This window comes from Coloeus monedula, assembly GCF_965178545.1.
Source record: "Coloeus monedula genome assembly, chromosome: 2".
NCBI lineage: Eukaryota > Metazoa > Chordata > Aves > Passeriformes > Corvidae > Coloeus > Coloeus monedula.
In genome coordinates, this window is record NC_138782.1 from 15677030 (window position 1) to 15699975 (window position 22946).

Below are 22946 nucleotides of genomic sequence, written 5' to 3' on the forward strand. Positions count from 1 at the left end.
GTAATGTACTTCTAGTTCCAATAAAAACTAGTCCAAATTACTTCCAGATCAAGTAACTACAGAGAAGTTACGAAAAAACCAAGTGATGGAACTATTCATAACTCTAAAATTATATTTCATCTGTTTCCCTCCCTCACTAGCAAGTTGCATCATCTCTCCTTTCAATCTTTATTAGGGATGATAGCTCGTTTCTCAAGATTTTTTCAACCTGTCTGACAAGAGCTGTATGTAATCAATTGAGTCGAAGTGTAAACAGTTCAGAACTACAAATGGCTGATTCTGAATTTGCAGAAAAAAACACCAGGTAAAGCAAGATCTCCAGGTGCACGTTCTCATCTCACTCCACCCCCTAAGGCTGCAGAACCACAACTAAGCAGTTCAAATCCTGCCTTCAGCAAGACTCACTTATCCTGTAAATCAGCACACTGGATGGACTTATAAGGTCTATATGACCCTTTAATTTTAAATAAAGGAATAAATCAACACCAACACACCTTCCACAAAACAAAACAGAAAGCAGGGGAGGGAGTAATTTAAAAAAGAAAACAAAATCATCAGTCCTGTAAGCCTACACCTTCAGGAACACAAATACAAACAAACAATAATGTGAATGTGACTCCACTCTAACCTGTGAATGACCTCTACAGACCACAATGGCTCTGCTGTTCATAACTCCTGTCCTTCAACAGTGTGCTATTTCTGGGAATCAGAGAATCACAACTCTCTTCAGTTAACTCTTTAGTTCTTCCTCTAATGATCTGCCTATCTTGCCCACAACCAAGAGGAACATAATTACTACAGTAAATCTGGAGGAAGAAGGGAGGGAAGAAAAAAAAAAAAAAATGGAGGTATGGCCAAAAGGGGAAAAAAAAACCCAGGGTGGAATAATGGACAGAGTGCTGACAACACAAAATGAGCAATACTGCAAGCAGAAGTGTTTGTCTCTTCAAGTTACAAATATGATTATTTGAGCTAGAAGAAACATATCCTTTCTTTCCTTTCCATAGCAAGATAAGCTACAAGTTTTTCAAACTTCCCTTCCTGTGGTTTTTGCTGTTGTGGAAATGAGTAGCAGTTCCTTTTTAATTAAAAAAGCAAAAAAGGATTTATTTCTTTTAACCTAATCTGACAGTCATAGATCTTTGGAGTAAAAAGGGAGAGTCACACAACACAGGATGACTGCAGCTCAGCTTAATGCCTGGACTGATGTATTTACATGAGGAATGGAAGAGAAGAATCCAGGCCTGTTGCTTAAGGTACGTGCTTGAGTGAACTAACAAATGGGCTTTAGTTAATTAATGTTCCTAATTTAACAGTTACATAGGGAGCACCAAAGACAGAATGTTAACTTCCTGAACACAAGAAAAGATACATTTGATTCCATCATCTGTACTGTAAAGGCATTTCAAAAGCCATTAACATCATGCTAAAAGCAGATCTGCACACAAGAAAGGAAATCACTCCAAATGTAGACACAGCTACCAAGACAAATAGGTGCACACCTAATGTCTTCTGCAACTTTTCAGTGTGTGCTGACCCACTGAAAGTGTGTAGAGGTACAAACAGAACTAAACACAACAAAATACTTTTCCTTAATTTGTATGTTAAGGAACTTACACATTATTTTCTTACTTATCAATGTATCAAAAAGGAGGTTTAGCTTCACAACACGTACTTCTCTCTTGCCCCTTCATCTGGGATCCCTAAACAAATTTCTCTGTCAAATCTCCCAGCTCTCCTCAGTGCAGGGTCCAGTGAGTCAGGTCTGTTTGTTGCTCCAATAACAAGGACCTGGGTAGTGGCAGCCACATTATTCAAGTCTAAAGGAAGGAAGGAAGGAAGGAAGGAAGGAAGGAAGTCAGTACTCATACTCATTGTTCCAACTTTGTTCCCATATCTGTGGCACTCTGTTTCTGCAGCACATGATAGCAGTCAGCAGAGATAAACTCATCAACAGTCAGACTGAACTGCTGTTCATCTCTATCTCTACTACCTAGAGCTTGCATTTTGCACAATCAAGCAAAAATGTTAAAATTAACAGATTAATTAATTATTAATTACATTTAACAGGTTCCCCCATTATTCTGTTGATACAACAGACAGGCTTATATAATGCTGTACAGACCACTGTGAAAATATTATAGTAACACCCCTTCAAACTTATGATCTTCCCACCACTCTCCAGACAAACTGTGTCAAAATATGAAAAATTATTGCCACCATCTCCTCCAAAGTAAGCACAAATCACTACTGAAGGCAAGCAGACAGTGAGCCTGATAATTAGAATTTGGTGTTAACACAGCTGCTCCTGAAACTCACCATCCATACAAGTCAGGAACTGAGCCACGATCCTCCGCTCCATGTCCTTCGACGCGACTTCTCTCTTTGGGGTGATGGCATCAATCTCGTCAATGAAAAGGACACACGGAGCACTGGACTAGGAACAAGAAAGATTCATAATTACAAAATTACACTGACTGAGTGTATTACAAGAAAGAAATTTTTCATGTTTTCTGATCTGTAACTACTACTGTCAATCTGCTGCACAATCAAATCCTGGAACAATTCTGTTGTTCTTGCTGACAGTCTGGAGAGCCACCAGACTATGGAACTTCACTGAGCTGAAGCTATGGAATAATAAAGGCATGAGATTTAAAATGTCTCTACACACTGCCCAAAATTTAAATATACCTCTGTGTTGCTTTATGTTTTCCCAAAACATTCCATTGTGACTGCCTGCTGAAATCCATAAATGAAAATCACACAAGAAAGGTTTGGTTTGTTGTTTGTTTTGTTAGTGACATTAGAGCTGTGGAATTTCAAGAGTCGTATTACTGACACACAGAATGAAACAAAAGGAGCAGTAGGTGGTCATGGAACTTCAAGACTACTACAGAGCCTGACCATGTTCAAAGAGTAAAAATGAGCACTGAGAAACTCCCACAAGTGTTCTAAAATTCCATGATCTTTGTAAAAAGCCAACAATAATATAGATTAGTAACTAGTGTAACTAATAGAATGATGCTTAGCTGACGTAAGGTTATTAATATTCCAACAAAGCACTAGTAGTGTGAAGGAATACTTAAGAAAAACACTGGAATCACGTTCCAAAAAAGTCCCAAGTAAAAAACCCGTGCTGAACATCCCCTGCACGGGGTGTTCCCAGGCACCAGCTGCGCCATCTCGTGGTCATTCCCTTTCCCGCTGTAACAGAAGGGAAAAGGCCGTAAAAATTTCACAGCACCTGAGTAACGAGGAATCGTTGTCTTTTCCCCCCCACAAAAGTTGCTGCAAAAACTAAGTGGAAAAACTACTAAAGGGAATGTGAGAGACTATAAGAAAGCCAAGAGATTTTATTTCAAACATATGTTATGCAACAGATGTTATTTCTGTAACAGTAATTTAGAGCAACCTCCCCTCAATCACTACACATACAAAAGATCTAATTTCTAGAAACTTTGCCATAACCTACGTAATTTTATCCTAAACAACTTCTTAACAAGGCTCTCTAAAAAATAAAATTTAGTATGAACTGGAAACATAACAAACAGCTTCACAATCAACCTTTTTGCCCTGTTCAGGATTCTTTTTTACAGGAACATACTTTACCCATACACAGTCGGGGAGAGTCGAAAAATGAAATAAAGTTGGAAAATCAGAACATTCTCAAAGGTCAGGAACAGAAAACTGACCTCATGAAATAAAATACTAGCCACATACTCAAAACCAGAAAAATCTGCATTTATTTAAATTAAAATTATCTCAACCTGTCTTGTTCTCTTTGCTTCCTACTACATCCTGAAGTCACATCAAAGCAAGACTTCAATGGCAACTTTTCTCCCACTCTTACCGTGTTTGTTCCAAATTTCTTGCTTTCTACCTAGACCCCCAAAGCCTGAAGTCTCTGACATTCACTCAAATTCCATGCCATGCAAAACTAACAAGAACCCCTTGTAACAAAAAAGCACAATGAACTGCTCTTGATTTTTTTCTTTTATATATCTAGCCAAGCAGATCCAAATATGTAAATCATTTATGTTGCTCTCTTTACATTGCTATGATGAACCATCTTTTGTCAAGGCTTCAGAATAGTAAGCTTTGTGCTCCGTGACATCATGACAGTACAATGGAATTCTGGTCACAGAAAGGGAGACAAAGTCATGTGCGCAGCAGGAGAAAGATTCACTCACTAAGATTTACTCAAATTCAAACCACAGCAACAAAGTATGGATGTTTACAAAGAAAAAGACAAACAATTTACAGAGCTATTTCCAGTGGATCTCTTACCACAGCCTGCTCAAACAGCTCTCTCAGTTTCTGCTCAGATTCCCCTGACACTCCAGACACAATCTCTGTTGCTGCCACTTTCAACATTGGGAGCTCAAGCTCCTGGAAGAAACAAGGAACATTGTATGATGTAGCCAGAGGTTAGTAATGCTGGCTGTCCTTGAGGACAAATATTTTTCAATATGACATCTTTTACACCTACAAATTACGTATTCAGGACTAAATCTCAAAGAACTTTTTAAAATGTTAAGGAGTGTCCTCCAACTTAAAATGGGTAACACAGCATTGCTTAGCAGTCTGGAAGGTATTCCCCACCAGGTTTGGTTCCCAGAGTCCAATTCCAGAAATATCTGAGCAGGACTGTACAGTAAGACACTTGTAAAGCTCACACTCAAAGTGTTCTGCTGTTAAAAAGAAATAAATACAACTGCAACTTCAATAGACTGCAGCACTACAGTAGTGCTACAGGTTGCTGCAGCCTATTTCAAGCTCTTTGAATTACATATAAAAGAAAACTAACCCTAATTTATGCAAGTCAAGGCCACAAGAGACCCTATGGTGCTCAAAGAAGATAAGCTGCCTAAAATAGCACTACTGAAAATCTCTTTTTAAAGAAAAAAATATTTAAGAAGCAGTCATTAAATTTTTTCATCTCAAAGCTTTTCACTTGTGACATGTTTCTTTCCCCAAATGCAGTGCTCTTCCAGGTTACAAGTACCCACCGAAGCATTAAATATCATCAAATCATTCAAAGGGTTCTGTTTTACAATAAGGCATTAGAAAGAAAACACCCAAATCTTAATTAAAATATTTGAAGCATAATGTCAGAAGGTGCAACCAACATTTAAGGAATAAATATCAGTATTTTCTTTACCTGCATTACAAAAGTTAGTAACTTACATGCATCTATATTTAATGTTATAATCAGTGACATTTAAGGAACAACTATATTGAAGAAAAAGAAAAGGTCCATGGTCATCACTGAAGAGCCCTAAATAGTCCCTAGATTTATATCCAGAACAGGAACAGTGGCACAGCAGCTTCACCACACCCCAAACTATTAACACCAATAGTGTCACATGCTCTGAACACATCAGTATGACACAGGCAAGGCAACATCCAGTTTTGGAATTCAGAAGTCAGCTGTTTAACAGATGCCACCCAACAGAATCAATGTAATGCCTCATAAAAGGTGGTAAGGTCGAGTCTAGACTTGAAACACAATGGTAAATTTAACCAAAATTATCTTTCAGTTATACCCTTCTCACCACCCATGCCTGTATTGCTCTGTTCTGGGAATGCCTCCAAACAGTTAAATAAAGCACAAAACCTCTTCACTATGACTCTTCTTTACACATGAGGTTCTATCAAGTAAAGATGCAGATGGAATTCAAACAAAGGAAGTAAAGATTAACATATTTCAAACTATCAAAGGATAGCTAATGTGAAAAGCTCTAGTCTATTACGAAGGAGGATTATTCTCTTTCTCTCTAAATGCAACTCAGGAAAGGAAGAAGCTGTAAATGTGAAGCCATCTCACCCCAGCAATTGCCTGTGCCAGCAGTGTCTTCCCACATCCTGGCGGCCCATGTAAAAGAAAGCCCCGAGGTGGAACCACTCCTAAGTGGCTGTAGACCTCAGGATGACGGATGTGCAGGAGCATCTTGCAGATTTCCTGTAAAGAACAAGGGAGCTCCATTTAAATGGCAGAAATTAGTATTATAGATTGCTACTCTTACAGGCAGGGCAAAATAAAGTTCTGTTTATCAATCTGATTTCAGTGATTACCTACAGAAAGATTAATCAAAATAAAACTAACAACCTTGATGCTGTTGGTATAAGCAGCTTTTCTCAGTGCCACGCAGATGAACTCTGCAATATTTCTTATCATTTTTAATGTGACATTTTCTTTAGTGCATCCTGTAGCCCACAAATAAAATTTTAACTAACCTTTAATGTTTCATCATTGCCTCCTACATCCTCAAACTTCACTGAAGGGTGGTAAAGCTCTGATCCCTTACTTCTCACTGTTAAGGAGGAAAAGTCACACAAATTTAGCCATGGTATAAATGTAGTTGCTAATACTGAACAGAAAGGTGCTCAGCCTAAACAAACAGCTAAGCACACAGGGTAGTACTATTTTTTAGTAATAGACACAGGACTGCAATATTTTTTTAGTACACCATTAAGGCTAAATTTCTTTTAAAAACTGCCTGAGGTCACTTCTCTGCACATCAGAAAATACTTCTCTGGTAAGATTCCATGGTCTAATACCATCTCATTGTTTGGAGTAACACACCAAAAATACCTTCTCACCTTTCTTAAGTAACATGGATTCAATTTTTCCATCTACATCGGGAAATTCTTCTTTTTTTCTTTTTGCTCTTCTGCCCTTTGTCTTCTTTCTTTCACTCTCCAAGACAGAAAATTCTGTTGATTTCTAGGACATAAAACCAGAATTATATACACAAAACATCCCAAGTCAGTGAACTTCTGCAAAAACTTAAAAGAACAAAACAGAAGTCTATGACACTTAACTTACACACATTATACAAATAAAGATAAGCAAGGCAGGAATTTATACCATTCTTCTTGTAGAAAATCTTTTTTGTACTTAGGATTTGGCTTTTTAAAAATGGGTTAATTACAACAGTCACTTTTTTTCTTGCGAGAACACAGTAATAAGCAAAAAAACCAAAACCCAAACCAAACAAACCCCTCAAAACTACTAACCAAAATCAGACACCAGTTATTTGCATGCCATGGAGGAATCCACTCTGGGGATGAATAAAACTCTACGAATGTATTTACTCCCTTGGAAACAATTTTTATTACTAGTAAGTCATAAGGGGGTGTAAGAAAAAATTATTCTCTCCTAACATGAGTTATCTGCATGTGAGAGAAGGACCTTTACAGGATAAAAGAAATAAAAAGTAGTTTCCTGTTTTCACCCAGGGTCACTTAAGACTTTACCATTGGCTAAGGAAGACCCCCTGCTATGGCTACAGCAAGGCACAAGCCAGGTAGGCTGGTCACTGGCAAATGGAATAAATAACAGCTACATTCCACTCATCTTTCTCTCAGTATGGGCACTAATCTGGGCCTCCTTAATACTGAGCACTACATTTCCCTCTAAACAATCTGGAAGAAACTCATTATTTGGTCACTTTCTGCCCCTTATACAAACATGCTTGAAATGGGCCAATTCTATTCATACGTCCACTTAAAACACTGTGGGTTTGTGAAACACAAAGTACCTCAGAAATCAGTTTCTTTTCCTCTTCTTCTCCATCCTCAGAGAGGTCAATGAAAAAGTCTTTCCCATCAGGAGTTTTATCAATGAACCAGCCACCATCAGAGATTCGTCTTTCAGCTCTTGCTTCTGGTGTGAGGGTGCTTGTTTGAGGTGCTGTTCTCCCAGGAGGAGGGGTCTCCACTGGGTCATTTTTTGGAGTGGGTGGAACAGAATCAGGATTGCCTTTCTTGTATAAGCTCAGCAGGGAACTGTTCATGTGATTTGTAGACTGCAGATTCACACATTTGAAAAGAAAATATACAGGACAGGTTATAACTTGGATTATTTATATTAAAGAGGTCAATGAAAACTATTTCATGAACATAATTCAGCATTTTCCCTGATGGAGAAAACAGGCAATGCATCTGCCAACCCACTCCTCTGCAAAGCAAATGACTGCATATAAAAGTACATGTGCTGGCTGAAGGGGCAGCAGCCTTTGCAACTGACCCTGGAATGACTCCTGTTAATGGACAGGCACCTCTTTTGGCAGTAGCTGGACCTGTTGGTTCCCTCAATCACTTCATCCATTTGATAGCCAAGTCCTTCAGGCCCTCAGTGTGCCTCCTCAAAAGTGATTCCCCACCACAAGTTCCTCTATTTCCTTCAGAAAACATCCTCCTTCCAGCTCCACAGATTCTCAGCTGGAATTACCAACTCTGACTAGACTTTATCTCCTCTTCTAAAAGCTTCAAGTGCAATTTCACAACACAGAATCATATATTATACAAATACAGACAATCATAATAAAATACAACTTACTAGATCTTCTGGATAATCATCAAAATCAGAGTCATCTGTGCCACTTCCAGTAGTCCTTAACACGGAAGGAAGACAAAAACTATTAATTTATCAGAGCAGAATTGCAAGTGAGAAATCTGTAAAATAAAACAAAAGCAATTTCCACAATGTGGTTCCCCATAACCATGATATGTAGCCTAATGCTGGAAAGAAATTCCTGACTCCCATGCTCTCAATCTTCTACTATGAAAAGTTAAAAAATGCATCCTTTCCAAGTGTGTGATGAGTTGGATCAATTTGTCAACCTATCTGAAAGACAGACCTATAAGAAAGTGATGTAGGTTCATTCTGATTCAGTTCACAAGGGAAGTAGGAGCAAATCACTGCTGAACCAGACCAATCTTTCTGACAAAAAAGATTCCATGAGATCCTTAATATCTATCCCAGGTTAGAGAAAACAGAATGCTCCATGAGACTATGAACAGGGGTAGGAGTCAGGAAATCCTCATTCCAATCTCACACCCACTGGTGATTTACTTTGAGTAGCCTGTCTTGCAGTCTCCTCTCTCAGATGTGGCCAGTATGTCTCACACCCAAGAAAGACTAACAACAAAACAAAGGAACTGAAACACATGAGGAACAGGACATTACATGGAAAACTATCGAGGAAGCCACAAGGTTGCCCACTAATTCAGGGCTGTATGTTCCCTACAACAGAGAAATCATGACTGGCTCTAGTATCTGCTTGTCTTCAGTGACAAAAGGATTTCCAATAACTACAGGTAACTTCTGAAGAAGACAAGCCTATGGGAAATCAAGGATCCACCTGCAACTTTGAAACAACCAAAATGTAATAACCCAGAAACAGAAAGCTTTAAAGAAATGATAACAGCAATGGCATTATTAATCCAGTAGTAAAAATTCTTCTTACTCATTTTTCTCTTGTTGCCTTGCTCTTTTTGCCACGTGCTCAGATTCTAAAACTGCCAAATCTTCACGTTCTTTTTCATTACTGATTATTTCAAACACTGAAAGAAAAAGTTCAACCATGTTAAGAATTAACAGCCAAAGCATAATCAAAGAATTTGGCATCTTGGACATAATATTAACAGATCTACCTTTTGCAACTTGTATTCTAAAGGCATTTCTTTTTCTTCGTCCATAATCTACACTGAAAAAAACCAAAATAAACATGTTACACTAACTGATTTTTCTCTCAACAGAGTGTCATTCCCAGTGGAAAAAGAACATGGGAAGTCGATTCCCAAGCTTCCACACAGGTTCTTATTAAAAACTACCTGTGTGAAAACGTGATCGTGCTGCTGAGCAACTGAGCAAGATATTAGTGTCTTACTGGATCCTGAATCTCCCCCCATGTCTGCACTGAAGTGTTATCTTCCCTCATATTTTAAACTCACTGGGATAAATCCCAGCATGCTGCAATGCATCTGTACCTCTTTATTTAAAAACAGAAATCAACCCAAACCACAACTAGATCTTGTAATACCAATGCATTAATAAAATATGAGTCATTAAATATATCAGCATAGTGGAAACACTGGAGGGGAAACAATCTTAGTGCTTCAATCAACCTCAACAACTGGCAATGAAGGTAACATAAAGAAAATTGTAACTTCTATAATGAATGCAAAATAACAAACTAATACATTCTACATTTTGAACACAGGATATAAGACAAATCTTGGCTCACCTGTAGGTTTTCTGCAAATCAGATGCTAGAATTCCAATGTCAACATACTGCCCACATTTACTACTTGCAAGATACTGAAATGAAAAATTTTAAGCAGGGAATAAAATCTTTGTCAGTCACTTCACCAGAACAGCTCGACCAAATATGCCTATTTTAAATTCTACCCTCCTTAGAAGTTGAAATGAAAATCAGAATCAGCTTTTCACTGCCTTGCAACACACCAGATAGTATTTCCCAATGAAATGGAAAATTCTTATTAAAGCACAGATTACTGGGCAGCTCTGCTTCCCAGGGAAAGGCAGCATCCTACATTAGAGGGCTCTGATGACTTCTGCTGGATCAACTTTGTCATTTATTATTTAGCAAGAAAGTTGACTTTGTAGCCCACACCCCATCTTTTTGTCTTGGTTCCTCCCAGTTATCCTCCTTTTGGTTTAGATCTCCTACTCTAAAAATGAAACCATCTGTATCAATCAGCATGGGTACTGTCATAAAAAAAACTTTAATCTTTACAAGATACTTCAAAGAATACTACAAAGAAGTATATTAATTAAAATGAATTCTATCAAGCTTTTTATTGCTCTGACAGCAGCTAATCCAACCCATTTTCAAACCCCAGTTATTGAAAGTGTGAGAAAATGTACTAAATTTCATGTACAACTGTACTCCACTTGCTTTCTTTCCCCACTCTCCAAGGAGTCAGAACTTTCAATACTGTAAAGGTGGCTTCCTTCTTAAAAAAGAGGATGAAAATATAGAACCACCCTAAAAGATGTGGTAACACAAATGTCACACCAAGGTGAATATCAAACCCACATTTAAATTAATAAGTCTATACAAAACAATCAAATTGAATACAGATTTAGCTTTTAAAATTATATTATACTTCAGATCACCCAGCAGCTCCTGCCCTACAAGAAACATCAAGCCTACCATAAACCCAGCTGGGTTTTCCACTTTGGAATAGTCAAGGCACAATCCATGTGATCTTGTGAATTAAACCAAGCAAGTTCCCTCAAGCGGTCACTCTCTCATTTTAAGGAATTAGAAGTGGAGCACACTTATACAGAGGCTCAGAAAATTGGTGTTCAAGGTGCAAAGTCATTACAAACTATCATAAGATGTGACACAGCACTGCGCCACTTGCAGGAATCACAGTTCTCCCTGTCCTTCCCACGTGCATTTGGGAAGTAATCTCATCTTCCCCTTTTCCCAGCCGTTCAATAAAACCACTGTACACGTTTCCAAATACAAACACCACTTGCCAATATCGCAGAATCACAGAATCAATTAGGTTGGAAAAGACCTCTGAGATCACCGAGTCCAACCCACGACTGATCAAACCACCCACGTCAAACACACCAGGGCACCGAGTGCCACATCCAGTCTTTCCTTAAACACTTCCAGGGCCGGTGACTCCACCACCTGCCTGGGCAGCGCATTCCAATGTTTAATCATCCTTTCTTCGAAGAAATTCTTCATAAGGTCTAAATACACACACACACACATTTACATACACATACATATACACCACATATATATCTATATGTGTATCTGCATATATATATACATACATAGACACACCATCTGCGTATATATACACACACATATATTTATATCTATCTATTTATCTATCTATCTATCTATCTATCCTTTGAGTATATTTCTTTTGCCCTATTCATTTCACACCTGAAGCAGCAGTCAGCCTCAAGACCAGAACTACTAAAGGGGACAGAAGAACGAGAGAAAACAAAACTATTTTCCAAAAAATTAAAACAAATAAAATAAACAAATAGACCTTTCTAAAGCCTTTCTAAAGCCCTCAGAGGCAGGGACGGGGTTTGGTCCTCTCCCGCCACTGAGCGGGCCGGATGCTCAAGGCCCCTCAGCCAGAGAGGGACACATGAGACCCCCTCCCACCGGCTGCCGGTGCCGGTGGTGCCGGTGGTGCCGGAGGTACCGGGGGTGTCCCGGAGGGCGGGTGGTACCTGCTTGATGCGCTGCTTCAGCCGGGGATCGGAGACGCGGCCAGGCCGGCACCGCATGGCCGCCACCCCGCCTGAGGAGCGGACTCCATTACCCAGCGTGCCGCGCGGCGCGGGCCCGCCCAGGCAGGGCGGGGCCTACGGCAGCCGGGAGGGTCCGAACGCGGCGGGCGCGGCGGCGGGATGGAGTCGGTGGTCTTCATCTTCTCGCTGATCGACTGCTGCGCCCTCATCTTTCTCTCCGTTTACTTCGTATCCTGCTCCTCCTGCGCGGGGTGGGCAGGGATGGGCCCCGGGGCGGGACGGGCCCTTTGAGGCGCCGCCGGGGCCGGTGGGCTGAAGGCGATGGGGCGGGGGGGCTGCGCTGGGTGGTGGCCGCGGCCGCGGGGCCCGGGGGCTGTGGGGCGGCGGCGGCGCGGGTTCGGTGCCCGGACCGTGCTCGCTCCGCGGGGCTGCGGCTCCCCGGGCGGGCGCGGCCGCGGCTGAGGAGACACAAGCGCGGCACAAGGAGCGAGTGCCCCGCCTTGGTGCTCGGGAGCAACGCGGGCCTAAAAAGTGCGGCCAGCAGCGCTTCAATTGCGAGGACGCCTTGCTCCGTGCGGGCTGTGTGCTCGTAGCTGCGGGCTCCGAGCTCCTCGGCAAGCAGGGTTTCCATGTTCTTTTGTTGGAGGCTGGCTCGCAGTCTTTGCTGCCTGGCGTTGTGCACAGATTTGACTTCTTTTCCTTACTTTTCTCAATAAAAGAGAATTGGCTTTCACGCTCTTTCAATCCTGGTGGGATTTTTCAGAGTCTCCCCAGTTCTTGTAGCGAAACCACTCGAAAGAAATTCATCCTAGAAGGAAAAGTTGTTTGTTGAAAAATGAAAAGCCTTTACCCATTTTTTAGGAGTAGAAGAAAAATCTCTTAGTGTTCATTTCCTTGGAGAAAAGAACCATGAGCTTTACAGGACATAGCATGGCGAGGTGCCCACGTGCATCCTAAGCCTTTTTTGTAAGGACTTTTCTGTCTGAAATACTCGTATTTCAGTCTGAAAGTTCATTCAATAATGATGTTACCCTCTTATTTCCTACCAAAGTATTAATTAATTCAGTGTTGTTGTACATGATGAAAAAAAAAAAGAGATTCACTGCTTAAAACCGCACTATTTTGTGCGGAGAGTTTTAAAGTGCATGAACTCTTTCTTTGGTTTAAGTTTTGTTTTCAAGTGTTGTAGTAACAATTTTGATACTAAAAGTACTGAGGTTGCCTCCCTGGTCTGGTTTAAGGGCTGAACTGAACTTTAGCACTTGTGCAACAGTTGCCCTTGGAAATACATAATAAAATGATGATAAAATGTAGCCAAGCCTCCTATCTAAAAGAGGAGTGAATTGTAACTAGTTGAAACATGCCTTTGAAAGACCAGCACAGAACAACAGTGAATGCTGAGAGCAGAGGGTTCTCCCCTAAAAATAAAGTAAAGCTTTGTGTATTCTGAGTTACCATACAGTATTTCCTTATCTTGAACTTCAGATAATCACGTTATCAGATCTGGAATGCGACTACATCAATGCTAGATCATGCTGCTCCAAGCTCAATAAAGTAAACTGTTCTTCTTTGCATTTACTGTGCTTTGAGGAAACCACATCCTCCATCTGAGTACCTGCATCTGCATATTGCAAATAACTGGGGTGTGACGGGTATCTGAGGAGCCTTGAGTGGCAGTATTTTGCATGTATCCCTTATTCAGCCTGCTTGTCTTTTTTTGGACATCTATCTTTCAGCAAATTCCATCACAAAAGTATACCATTTTACATGAATCTGCCTAAAACTCAGCATTAAATCAATGTGGCCTTCCATGTGGGTGTTCCCTTTGATCCAAAGGTATTCTTTTTCTTAATATGAGAGAGAATGGTACAAGATCCTGTCAAGCCAAAAATGTGTAATTGCCAGGGGCTGACCCAATGTAACTATGTCAGTTTTTATACTGATCAGCTTTCTTATCTGTTCCAAGCCTGAGGCTCTTTGTGCAGTTTTTAATTATCTGAGTTACTAAATCCACTGTTCTCTGCAGTGATTTCAAATGAGCTCTGTATACTTTCTCAGTTCTCTTTCTCAAATGCTTGTGTGGTATAGTTGTGTTCAGACAGCTGCTGTGCTGCTCTCCAGAAATGTTTGTAATGCTTGGATAAAGCACTTCTGTTACAGTATCTTAGGGCTTGATTTCTGCTTACTTGTGTGGAATCCGCCTGAAGGTATCGATTTCTCCACACTGTGGTGGAATCACATGCCTCTGCTGTCAGGCTTTTTCTGATTTTACATGATTATAATCAGATTATAATCCCAAATAGATGTCTTTTTCATAAAGGAATTTACATTTGTGCATGTAACTCTTTTCTCTTTCCCCTTTTTGCAGTGGGTGGTGCCTGAGGTGATTGGTCATGCTGTTGTAACGGTGTTAATGCTTATTTCATTGCACTGGTTCATCTTTCTCCTTAACCTGCCAGTGGCCACATGGAATATATACAGGTAAGTGCACAAGGGTTTGTGGGCTTGCTTTTTAGCACTGTTACTAGTGCTAAATCTTTAAGTGTAGTACAAAGATGAATAATATGTCATGGTGAGATGTTTCAGTTGTGTTCTTGAGCTGCTAACAGTCTTCATTGATCAAACTAACACAATGTCTTGTCATTAAAATGACAAGAAACCCAACATTGTAAAGGATATGAAACTTTTGGTCTTTGCTTGCATTCTCTCTAGTGCCCAGGAATCTCAATTTGTGGGTCATTCCCAAATTCATAGGAAATAATAGCAGATTAATTGGGATTATGAAGTAGTACTGCCAACAGAGCTGATAATGTTTTCATGCTGTTCCTGATAGTGCTATCAGCATAAAAGTGCTTAGGGTGGCATGGCTGATGGCTGTACAACCATGGGGCTGTGGTGTTATCCCCTGCACCCTCCTTCATTTACTGACTTGTCTCTCCCCCTCATCTGCATTGGTTTTGGCCTCCTGTCCTGCCAGTTTGTATTTGGGAAGGTTTGTAGACTTTTCACCCTAGGACAGCTGTCAGTGTTACTGGTCTTTGTACACTGGGCTGCCACCCTTGGAAACAGTTTAGTTGTCAGGAGGGGTTTCCATGTGGCAACACTGGGACTGTCAGTTTAAACCATTCTTTTTATCTGATGTCATTTGGTGTGTGGAGAACTGACCCTTCAAAGGTGTTAAGCTAATTTTCTGGATTTGTCACAATTTCTCACAACTTATCTCCAATCACTATAGTGAGGGAACCCAAAAGCCCAGGTGTTTAAGGTACAGGTATGAAAAGCTGGCTGTCATTCTTGTTTGCCTGAACTTGCCAGGGCTAACTATTTGCAGGGATGGGTTGGATTGCTGGTAGAATTAAACAAGAAGTTTCACAGCTCTCATTAAAACAAAGTTGAGGATCTCTGTACTGACAACCTGGTTGTTCATGGGCAAAATAGGTATGCTATTTAAATACTGATAAATATCATTCTTGTTTTCTACAAAACTGCCAACAAAGCCTTCAAATGTTTCTAAGCTGGAGAAACATGAAACAGTATAACTTTATGCTTAATAAATAAATGTTGCCTAAATACACACACATAGGGCATGCTTTTGCCTGGTTTTGCTTGCCCCTCCCTGTGTACAGCTGTGACTCATAGTGACCAGTATTTGATTTGGGATCTGCTGGCAACTTTAGGGTTTGATGTTTCATTTAGGCAAGGCTGTTTCTGCAGAGACACTGCAGGCAGAATGCATTCTTTGAAGCTTTGATGATTTCTTGTACTGGTTACCCCTTTGCTGCTTCATTTTGTGTACTTACGTTAATTTTTGAAGTAGCCACTTGCTTTCCCTTCTAAACCTGGTCAGACAGAGTTTTAAAAGAGAAATTATTTCTATTTCTACACTTCAGGCAGTAAGTTTTGACTGCTCTTTTGTATTGACAGCTCTCATTTTGTATCATTTTTATACATGGCATAAATATTCTGAATATCCTAAAATCCAGGATTGTTTCCTCAATTTTGGATATGCAATGTAGGCAATAAATGAATATGACAACATGATACTTTGCCTGTCCTGCCACAAGAAGTCCAAATATTAAGCCTGTATCGCTAATCCTCCCTTCTTTCTGTGGATCAAGGAGTTTCTCCCACATTAACAGCCTGGACTATCCCATTTCTAGTGAAGGAGTTGGAGGCCTGCAAAAGCAAGTGTGGGGTTTAGCATTTTCAGTTCATTAGGAAGCGTAGTGATAGAACCAGGAGTAACAGGTTCAAAGTAAAAGAGGGGAAATATAGGTTAGAAATACAGAAGAAAAATAATTCTGTTGAGATTGAAGAAGTCTGTGCTTTGCAGTGTAAGTGATAGAAAGGTAGGATAAGCTCTTCCCCTTACTCACTTTTCTTTAAAACCTGCTTAATCCCAATGACCACATGGCAGCTACAGGCAGTACTTGCTTAATTTACTAATTCTGTCGAGGATTTCAGTGAGAGGAGAGAGGTTTTGTGCAGAGGGGGTATCAGAAACAAATCCTGGGAAGGATAAATTAGTCAAAAAGAGCATCAAGAGAGACTTTCAAAGTTGCAGCATGTTTATTGTAACATCCTACTGGCCCTTCTTGCTCAGCACGCTCAGATGATATTTAACTTTTTTTGATGAACTTTGTAGTGTCTCCAGTGAGACAGTTCTGTCTTACATTCTGCTTGTTTTAAAACTAAGGAAAGCATTCAACTTTTTTTTCTTCTGTGTTACATAGATCTCCTTGAGAGAATAGGCCCAAATAATGAGATTCTTGCCATGTCTTTAAGAAGATAAAACTGAAAGAGTACAATTAAAATTAAAAAAAATAAAATCTTTACAATTCAGTGAAAATTCTGGCCAGAACTTCTACATCCCTTAAAAAATTGGGAAATCTAGAGGGAAGTGTCCTGTTGGTGTGGTAGCAGCTTCCATGGAATGGCAATACTGGAGGCACTAATGTGTGTATTTATTAAAGCTGACAGTTTACTTGTTTGCTGCACAAGTTTTTTGCTGTGTAGAGTATGACAGCTGGCTTGAGCTGGGTTTGTCAGCATCCAGCAGCACTGTACCCATGGCTCAGTTCCTTAGACATGTAATACAGGCTGTCCTACCTCGGGGGCCTCTTGGAAGAAACACCTCACAGCTTACACAATCAAGTTGCACCATTTAAGTGTTATCATTCTTTATAAAAAGCAAAATTAATACATGCTGTCTTTATGGCAATCATATCCCAGACATATAAGAAAATTATGCATTCTATTTATAGGATAAATTGGTACAGGAAACGTGTTCCTCCTTTTATTCCAATAAAATGTATTACATTCCCAGGAAATGGACAATAATTTATGTTACAATACAGAAAACAGAACAATCACTCAAAACTTCAGTTTTAGAAGAGAATGTCAAACTGGAATTATTTAACATGAACTGTTTTAATGGGACACAACTGTCTTTGATATTGGTCAAATATGCTGCTGTGCTTTTCAATGCCTCTGTGACAGACAATTACTGTGGTCTGAACTTTTTATTTCCCAGTGTCCTACTGCTGCTAGAAAACCTACCTGTTGCTGTTCCCTTTCCTTCCCTTCCTGTTAAGGAAATGAATGTTGTAAGGGGTGGGGAAGTGCCTTTTGGACTACAAGTGGTGTCATTTGAGTAGATGAAGAAAATTTAACAAGCGTTCTGTTCTGAGACCATGTTTCTGCTCCAGCTTTAAGACAAAGAGTTAAATTCCTGGATAGAAGGAGTCTGATTCCAGGAAGGTAAAGCCTGTGTAACATCTCAATGAAGTGATGCTCTAGCCTGAGTTTAGCTGGAGTGAGAGCTTTGTGTGCTCGCATTTGCTCCCTCGAGAAATTCTTCTGACAAAAGAACATGCTGCTGGCTCAATTGTCACAGGACATAAACATTTGGTCTGCTGGTTTTATGCTTCCTTGGCTTACATTTCACTTGACTTCACTCAGCTTTTGTTCTCATGTGGGCTTGGACAGCTGAACTTGACATCTTCAGTTCTGCCCGACTCGTCGGCCTCAGTGTCTGTGCTGAGGTGACCCAGGATGGCTGTGACAAAGGCAGGAGTAACAGCATAGATCCTTTTCCTTGGCCTATGCCATCTCATTTTGACCACTGGAGTTTGTGATTTCCTATGTGAGGTTTTTTGCTAAATAAATTACTGATTCTTAGCTAAATTCTTTTCTAGTCCCCTTCACCTAATGCACTTTCCACTGTGGGTAGGTGCTTCCCCCATGAACAGCAATTAAAATTAACTGGAATTGGCTATTACTTGGAATCTCTCCCATTTATTTATGGAAGCTGGACTGATGTTTTTAGTGCTTCTTGTTCTCTCATTCTTTCTTTGTGGGTTATAGTGGCAGAGATAGGTGCAATATTCAGAACTCCCTTACGCTAAATTGTGAAACAACTCTTTAGATGAAAGTCCCTTCTTGGCAAGCTCTTCCCCGACACTCCCTAATGTTTCAACGATTACATTTTTGGGTTTTGTTGTGTGGGGTCTTTTTATTTGGTTTTTTTTTTTTCTCATTCTTAAACTTTCAGGTACATTATGGTGCCAAGTGGAAACATGGGAGTATTTGATCCCACAGAGATCCATAACCGAGGACAACTGAAATCACACATGAAAGAAGCCATGATTAAGCTGGGCTTTCATCTGCTCTGTTTCTTCATGTACCTTTACAGGTTAGTTTCAAAAAAATTGCTCTCAAGGAACAAAGGGATTGTCTGCCAGCTATTTTTATCTCCTCTATTCTACTGCTGTAATTGCTGGTATTCATGTCTTACCTTTTGCATCCTGCTAAGCCTCATTAATATATTTTGACAGCTATCTCTGGCCTCATTATATGCCTTTATTCATTCTGATCAAACACTGTTTGGAAACTCAGGCTATTCCTTAATCTTAAAAGAAGTACAACATAAAGAGTTACATGCTTTCAGCACCTACAGTAAGTGGCCTGTTTAGAATGGAAATACTCTTGAGGACCAAGTTTATTTTACAAGTTCTGTTTTTAAAAAATGAAGCTGATCTGGCTGAGTTACAAACAGATGTGTTCTGTGATAGGGCCACTTACTCCAAGGTGGCAGAGCTGCTGTTCCTCTGCTGCAGCACTGCTTCTGCAGTCTTGTCTTTCTAAGCAAAGCACACAGCAGGAGTGCCTTGACTTTCTATTTCAGGTTCTCTCAGTGCAGCTCTCCCGTGACACTGAGAGCTGCTCCTACTTGCACAAGCTTCAGTAATCCACTGGTATCATGTTTTCTGTTTTGTCACAGTATGATTCTGGCTTTGATAAATGATTGAGAAGTTGAAAGAGAACCATTAGCTGCCAAATCGGGTCATCACTCCAGTGACTGGTTGTGGAGCCACAGACACCTTCTGAACACACCTAGATCAGTGTCATCATGCAGTATATTTTTCCTCTTTGAACAAGAAATATTTTTCTGTATTTTTAACATAAAATATTTTCAAAAGACATTGGATTTGTCTAGCAGTTGTTTTTGTTCCTTTACAAGCCAAACTGCTGGAGCTGCTGTTTCTGTAAGATGAAATCCTTGCTTGCAGAAGTGACCTCGTAGGAATTAAATGGTGATAAGGGAAACTCATTTCAACAGCATGAGCTGGTAACGAAGGTAGTTCCAGAACACATTTAAGTGCAGCTCAGATAATCTGATTCTTGCTGAGAGGTGTCAGGATAAGACTCCGGCTGCCAAGCTGTCCTATCAGAACATAATTTGAAGCAGCACTTGGAACAGAGATTTCAAAGTGGAACAGGAGCAGAGCTTGCATCTTTGTGTTGGTGTTTTTCCCAGGCAAAAATCAATGGAATAAAAGCTACATTTTCCTCCCTGTCCCTGCCTCCCTGCAGCAACCTATATGAAATCTTGTATTTGGATGGACTAAGATCCTTTTGGTGGACATGACACTTGTGTGTAAGAGTGCAGATAAATAAGATGATTAATACTTGCTTTTTCCCTTCAACTCCTATTTTGTCATTGAACTACATCATGGACACCCAGATAAAGGAAAGATCAGATTGCACTGGGGTGGAGATGGTTACAGAGCAAAAGACTATCTGCAGTTGCTACTCCCTGAACCTGCTGTTTCCATAGCCGGTGGGGTGAATCCAAGAGTCTGTCTAGCTCAGGGAAATGGTCTGGTAACCCATAACCCCACTTTTCTCCCAGTTCTGATATGACTCTGCTTCAGTGATAGCAGCAAGTTCTTTTTGTGCAGCTCTTGCATCGGCGATAAGTGTATAAACCTGAGTTTGTACCCTCACTGTCCAATAACTGTCTTTAAGTTTTTTATATGTGCTTGGAAAGAGGTCTCTTGGAACAAACACATCAATTAAAACACTTTAAAAAATACACTTCTCTAATTACGTCCTAAAATTTATGAGCTTTTTCTTCTTAAGTATTTGGGGTTCTAGTGTACAGCTGGAGTTAAAAACTGGTTTCAGGGCCAGTCATGAAAAGGCAACACTGATGCTTTATTGCTGTAGATACCTTGTGTTCAGTGTCTGTTCTAGGAAAAGTTTGGCTGTAAATTTTTGATGGATGGAGTCCAAGTTCAGCTGTGTTAAAGATGAAAAACCACTGAAAATCGTGCTCATTAAAAAAATACCTAAGGCAACAGCTACCCCAGCTGGATGCCACTGACTACCCGACAGCACAACATCAAACTACAAAAAGTACTGCCCTGTAATGCCAAAAGCCAGAGAGGAGGTAGGTCTGGAGAAAGGAGAGCAAATAAAACTTTAAAAGGGTAGAAAGTCAGTAACTTTTTTAGCAGATCATGTTAGGCAATTAAATGATTTTATTTGTGTGCAAAAAAAACCTACTACACATATTTTGGGTGTTAGAAGAAAGGGCCTAAGTCCTTGCTATACTGCTGACAGTAGATATATTTCACTGAATTTGTTTCACACTGAGAAACATGAGCATTAATTTGTAAGTCCATCACTTAAACCAGCAGCTTGATATCTTGCTCTAAAGACAGGATTTTGAGAGAAGAGCTTTACTATTAATAAAAATGTGTGTATGCTACATTGTCTCCAATGATATCCAATAGCACCTTAGAATTACCCTGAGGACATTAGATAGAGCAGACCCATTCCCTCATGGAATTGGAAAAAATTATCACTATGAAAAGCTTCTGTTCTCTACCAAGGGAAGTGTTTCTTCAGAGATGGGAGTGGGACAAAGAAGGATAAAAGAAAACAACAACAGACGTGAGGGGAAAAGCCAGTGGGATAGCATGTGTATATCCTGACCTAGAGAGATGGAATTGTGGATTCTCCCCACTTCCCTCCTCAAGAGTGAATTATTAACCATGAGAAGCCAACAAAAAAGTACATATGTGTTTTGTAAGTGGTGCTTGTCAAACATTAAGCAGTTGATACTTCTATATGAATGCAAGATTCCCACCTCAATTTTTTAATACAAGTAAGTTCTCTGGTCCTTTATAGTAAGTTGTTGGTTATGAGTTGTAAAAACCTCAGCAGCAGGTTTCAGAGACTACAATTTTGCTGAATAATTACACTGGTAGTGTTGAAGCCTTCCCTACTCTACAGGGTCAGTGCCTGCCTCAACAGAGATCTTCACAGGTCAATGTCAGCAACAAGAAAAATGTAACTGCTAAGAACATGGCTCATTAGCTAGAAATAGGGATACTACAGTTATCTCACTACTCAGAGGCCCACAGAGCACAGAAATTTTTATGATAGCAAAAATAAAAGAACCCCTCTGTTTTCCAGCAGAGAACAGGGTAATTTAAACCCAAGCTTATAATACAGAATTCAAGACAATTAGAACCTTGAGAGTGATTTTTTAAAACAATCATCTAACTATCACTACAAATTGGTGTGAGGTCAAATACAGATTCCTTCCTATTCACTTAGACTATTTCCCTTTGAACCTGAGGTATCCAAGTATAACTTTCTGAGGAACCATTAGCTATGATTGACAGAAAACTCTTTTAATCAGTGAAAATAAATCAAAATCCTGCAGGAATTCCAACTTTTAACTGATGTTACTGATTCCTTTTCCTCACCCACAATCTATATATTGGCCAGCTTGCAAAGACAATCATCCTGTATCAGTTTTCAGAGAGATTACATTGCTGTTAAGAATTCTGCATTTGGGGGGTGAGTTGTGTACCATTGCATGTTTCCCCCTAATTAATCATTAGTTACAGACTGTTGGTTATGGAGCCTGTTTTGTGAAAGAAAATACTTGTCTCCTCAATCTAGTAAATTACCAGTTTGGTTTTCTAAAGTGGTTCTGTATTATGGAACACAGTAAATCAGCAGTGTGACCAGTAATCCTAAGAACAATTCTACATGCAGGTTAACAATCAACCAGAAACCCTGATAAGCCCAAAAAGGCAAATCTTTATCTGTTCAGGATTGTCATAGCTTTATTCTAATTCTTTCTTCTCACAAGGTCTCTAGGATTTTGTACAAGTGCCAAAAGACCATTTAAGCCTTTAAGTATAGGGTATGATGGACAGTGGTTCATAAATATATATATCAGCATATATGGTTCATATACATATATATCAGTACAGTCACCACCTTATCTTTGGCAGAATCAGAGGCATACAAGCCTCAGTGGTTACCCTTCAGAGCATTACAGGTCTTTTAAAGTGAGGAGACAACTGGCACTGCCATCCTTCTGGGATGAGGTGACAGCCTTGGCACGTGCAAGACAAGCAAGGTGACCAGAGAGCACAGGGCAAGCTGTAAGGAAGGGCTCTCCACAGGCAGAGCTTGGATTTTAGCTAATTAAGAAACACTCTCTGCTTCCTTGTGGAATTTCTTTGAAATAATCTGAATGATTTAAAAAAAACAAACAAAAACCCAAAAAAAATTAGAAAAAAAAAAAAACCAAACA

The 22946-nt window shown here is 39.9% G+C and overlaps 2 protein-coding genes across 3 annotated transcripts in view; one reads left to right on the forward strand and one right to left on the reverse strand.

Annotated features, from left to right (window-relative positions):
- NVL (nuclear VCP like) overlaps window positions 1-12083 on the reverse strand; it is a 39709-nt gene extending 27626 nt beyond the window's left edge. The window contains exons 1-12 of one of the 2 annotated variants that reach the window (XM_082303002.1): window positions 12023-12083; window positions 10035-10108; window positions 9442-9494; window positions 9255-9351; window positions 8345-8399; window positions 7545-7811; window positions 6604-6727; window positions 6238-6314; window positions 5828-5962; window positions 4288-4389; window positions 2320-2437; window positions 1676-1820 (exon numbers count right to left, since the gene is read on the reverse strand). In XM_082303002.1, coding sequence (XP_082159128.1) covers window positions 1676-1820; window positions 2320-2437; window positions 4288-4389; window positions 5828-5962; window positions 6238-6314; window positions 6604-6727; window positions 7545-7811; window positions 8345-8399; window positions 9255-9351; window positions 9442-9494; window positions 10035-10108; window positions 12023-12079 — 1304 coding nt within the window. In that variant the 5' untranslated portion in view covers window positions 12080-12083. The remainder of the gene's footprint in view (window positions 1-1675; window positions 1821-2319; window positions 2438-4287; window positions 4390-5827; window positions 5963-6237; window positions 6315-6603; window positions 6728-7544; window positions 7812-8344; window positions 8400-9254; window positions 9352-9441; window positions 9495-10034; window positions 10109-12022) is intronic. The other variant, XM_082303003.1, reaches the window with a different exon arrangement.
- Window positions 12084-12168: 85 nt separating this feature from the next.
- Window positions 12169-20314, forward strand: CNIH4 (cornichon family member 4). Its single transcript, XM_082302678.1, has 5 exons — window positions 12169-12271; window positions 13529-13597; window positions 14412-14524; window positions 18597-18737; window positions 19326-20314. Exons 1-5 carry the CDS (start codon window positions 12203-12205, stop codon window positions 19351-19353), a joined length of 420 nt encoding a protein of 139 aa, XP_082158804.1. The 5' UTR covers window positions 12169-12202; the 3' UTR covers window positions 19354-20314.
- The last annotated feature ends 2632 nt before the right edge of the window (window positions 20315-22946 follow it).

What these genes read in the sequence shown, in the direction of transcription:
- CNIH4 (XM_082302678.1), top strand. Translation starts at nt 12,203, where the DNA reads ATGGAGTCGGTGGTCTTCATCTTCTCGCTGATCGACTGCTGCGCCCTC. An exon ending in GCTGCTCCAAGCTCAATAAA is followed by an intron (nt 13,598 to 14,411) that starts GTAAACTGTTCT and finishes CCCTTTTTGCAG; the next exon opens with TGGGTGGTGCCTGAGGTGAT. An exon ending in GCCACATGGAATATATACAG is followed by an intron (nt 14,525 to 18,596) that starts GTAAGTGCACAA and finishes TTAAACTTTCAG; the next exon opens with GTACATTATGGTGCCAAGTG.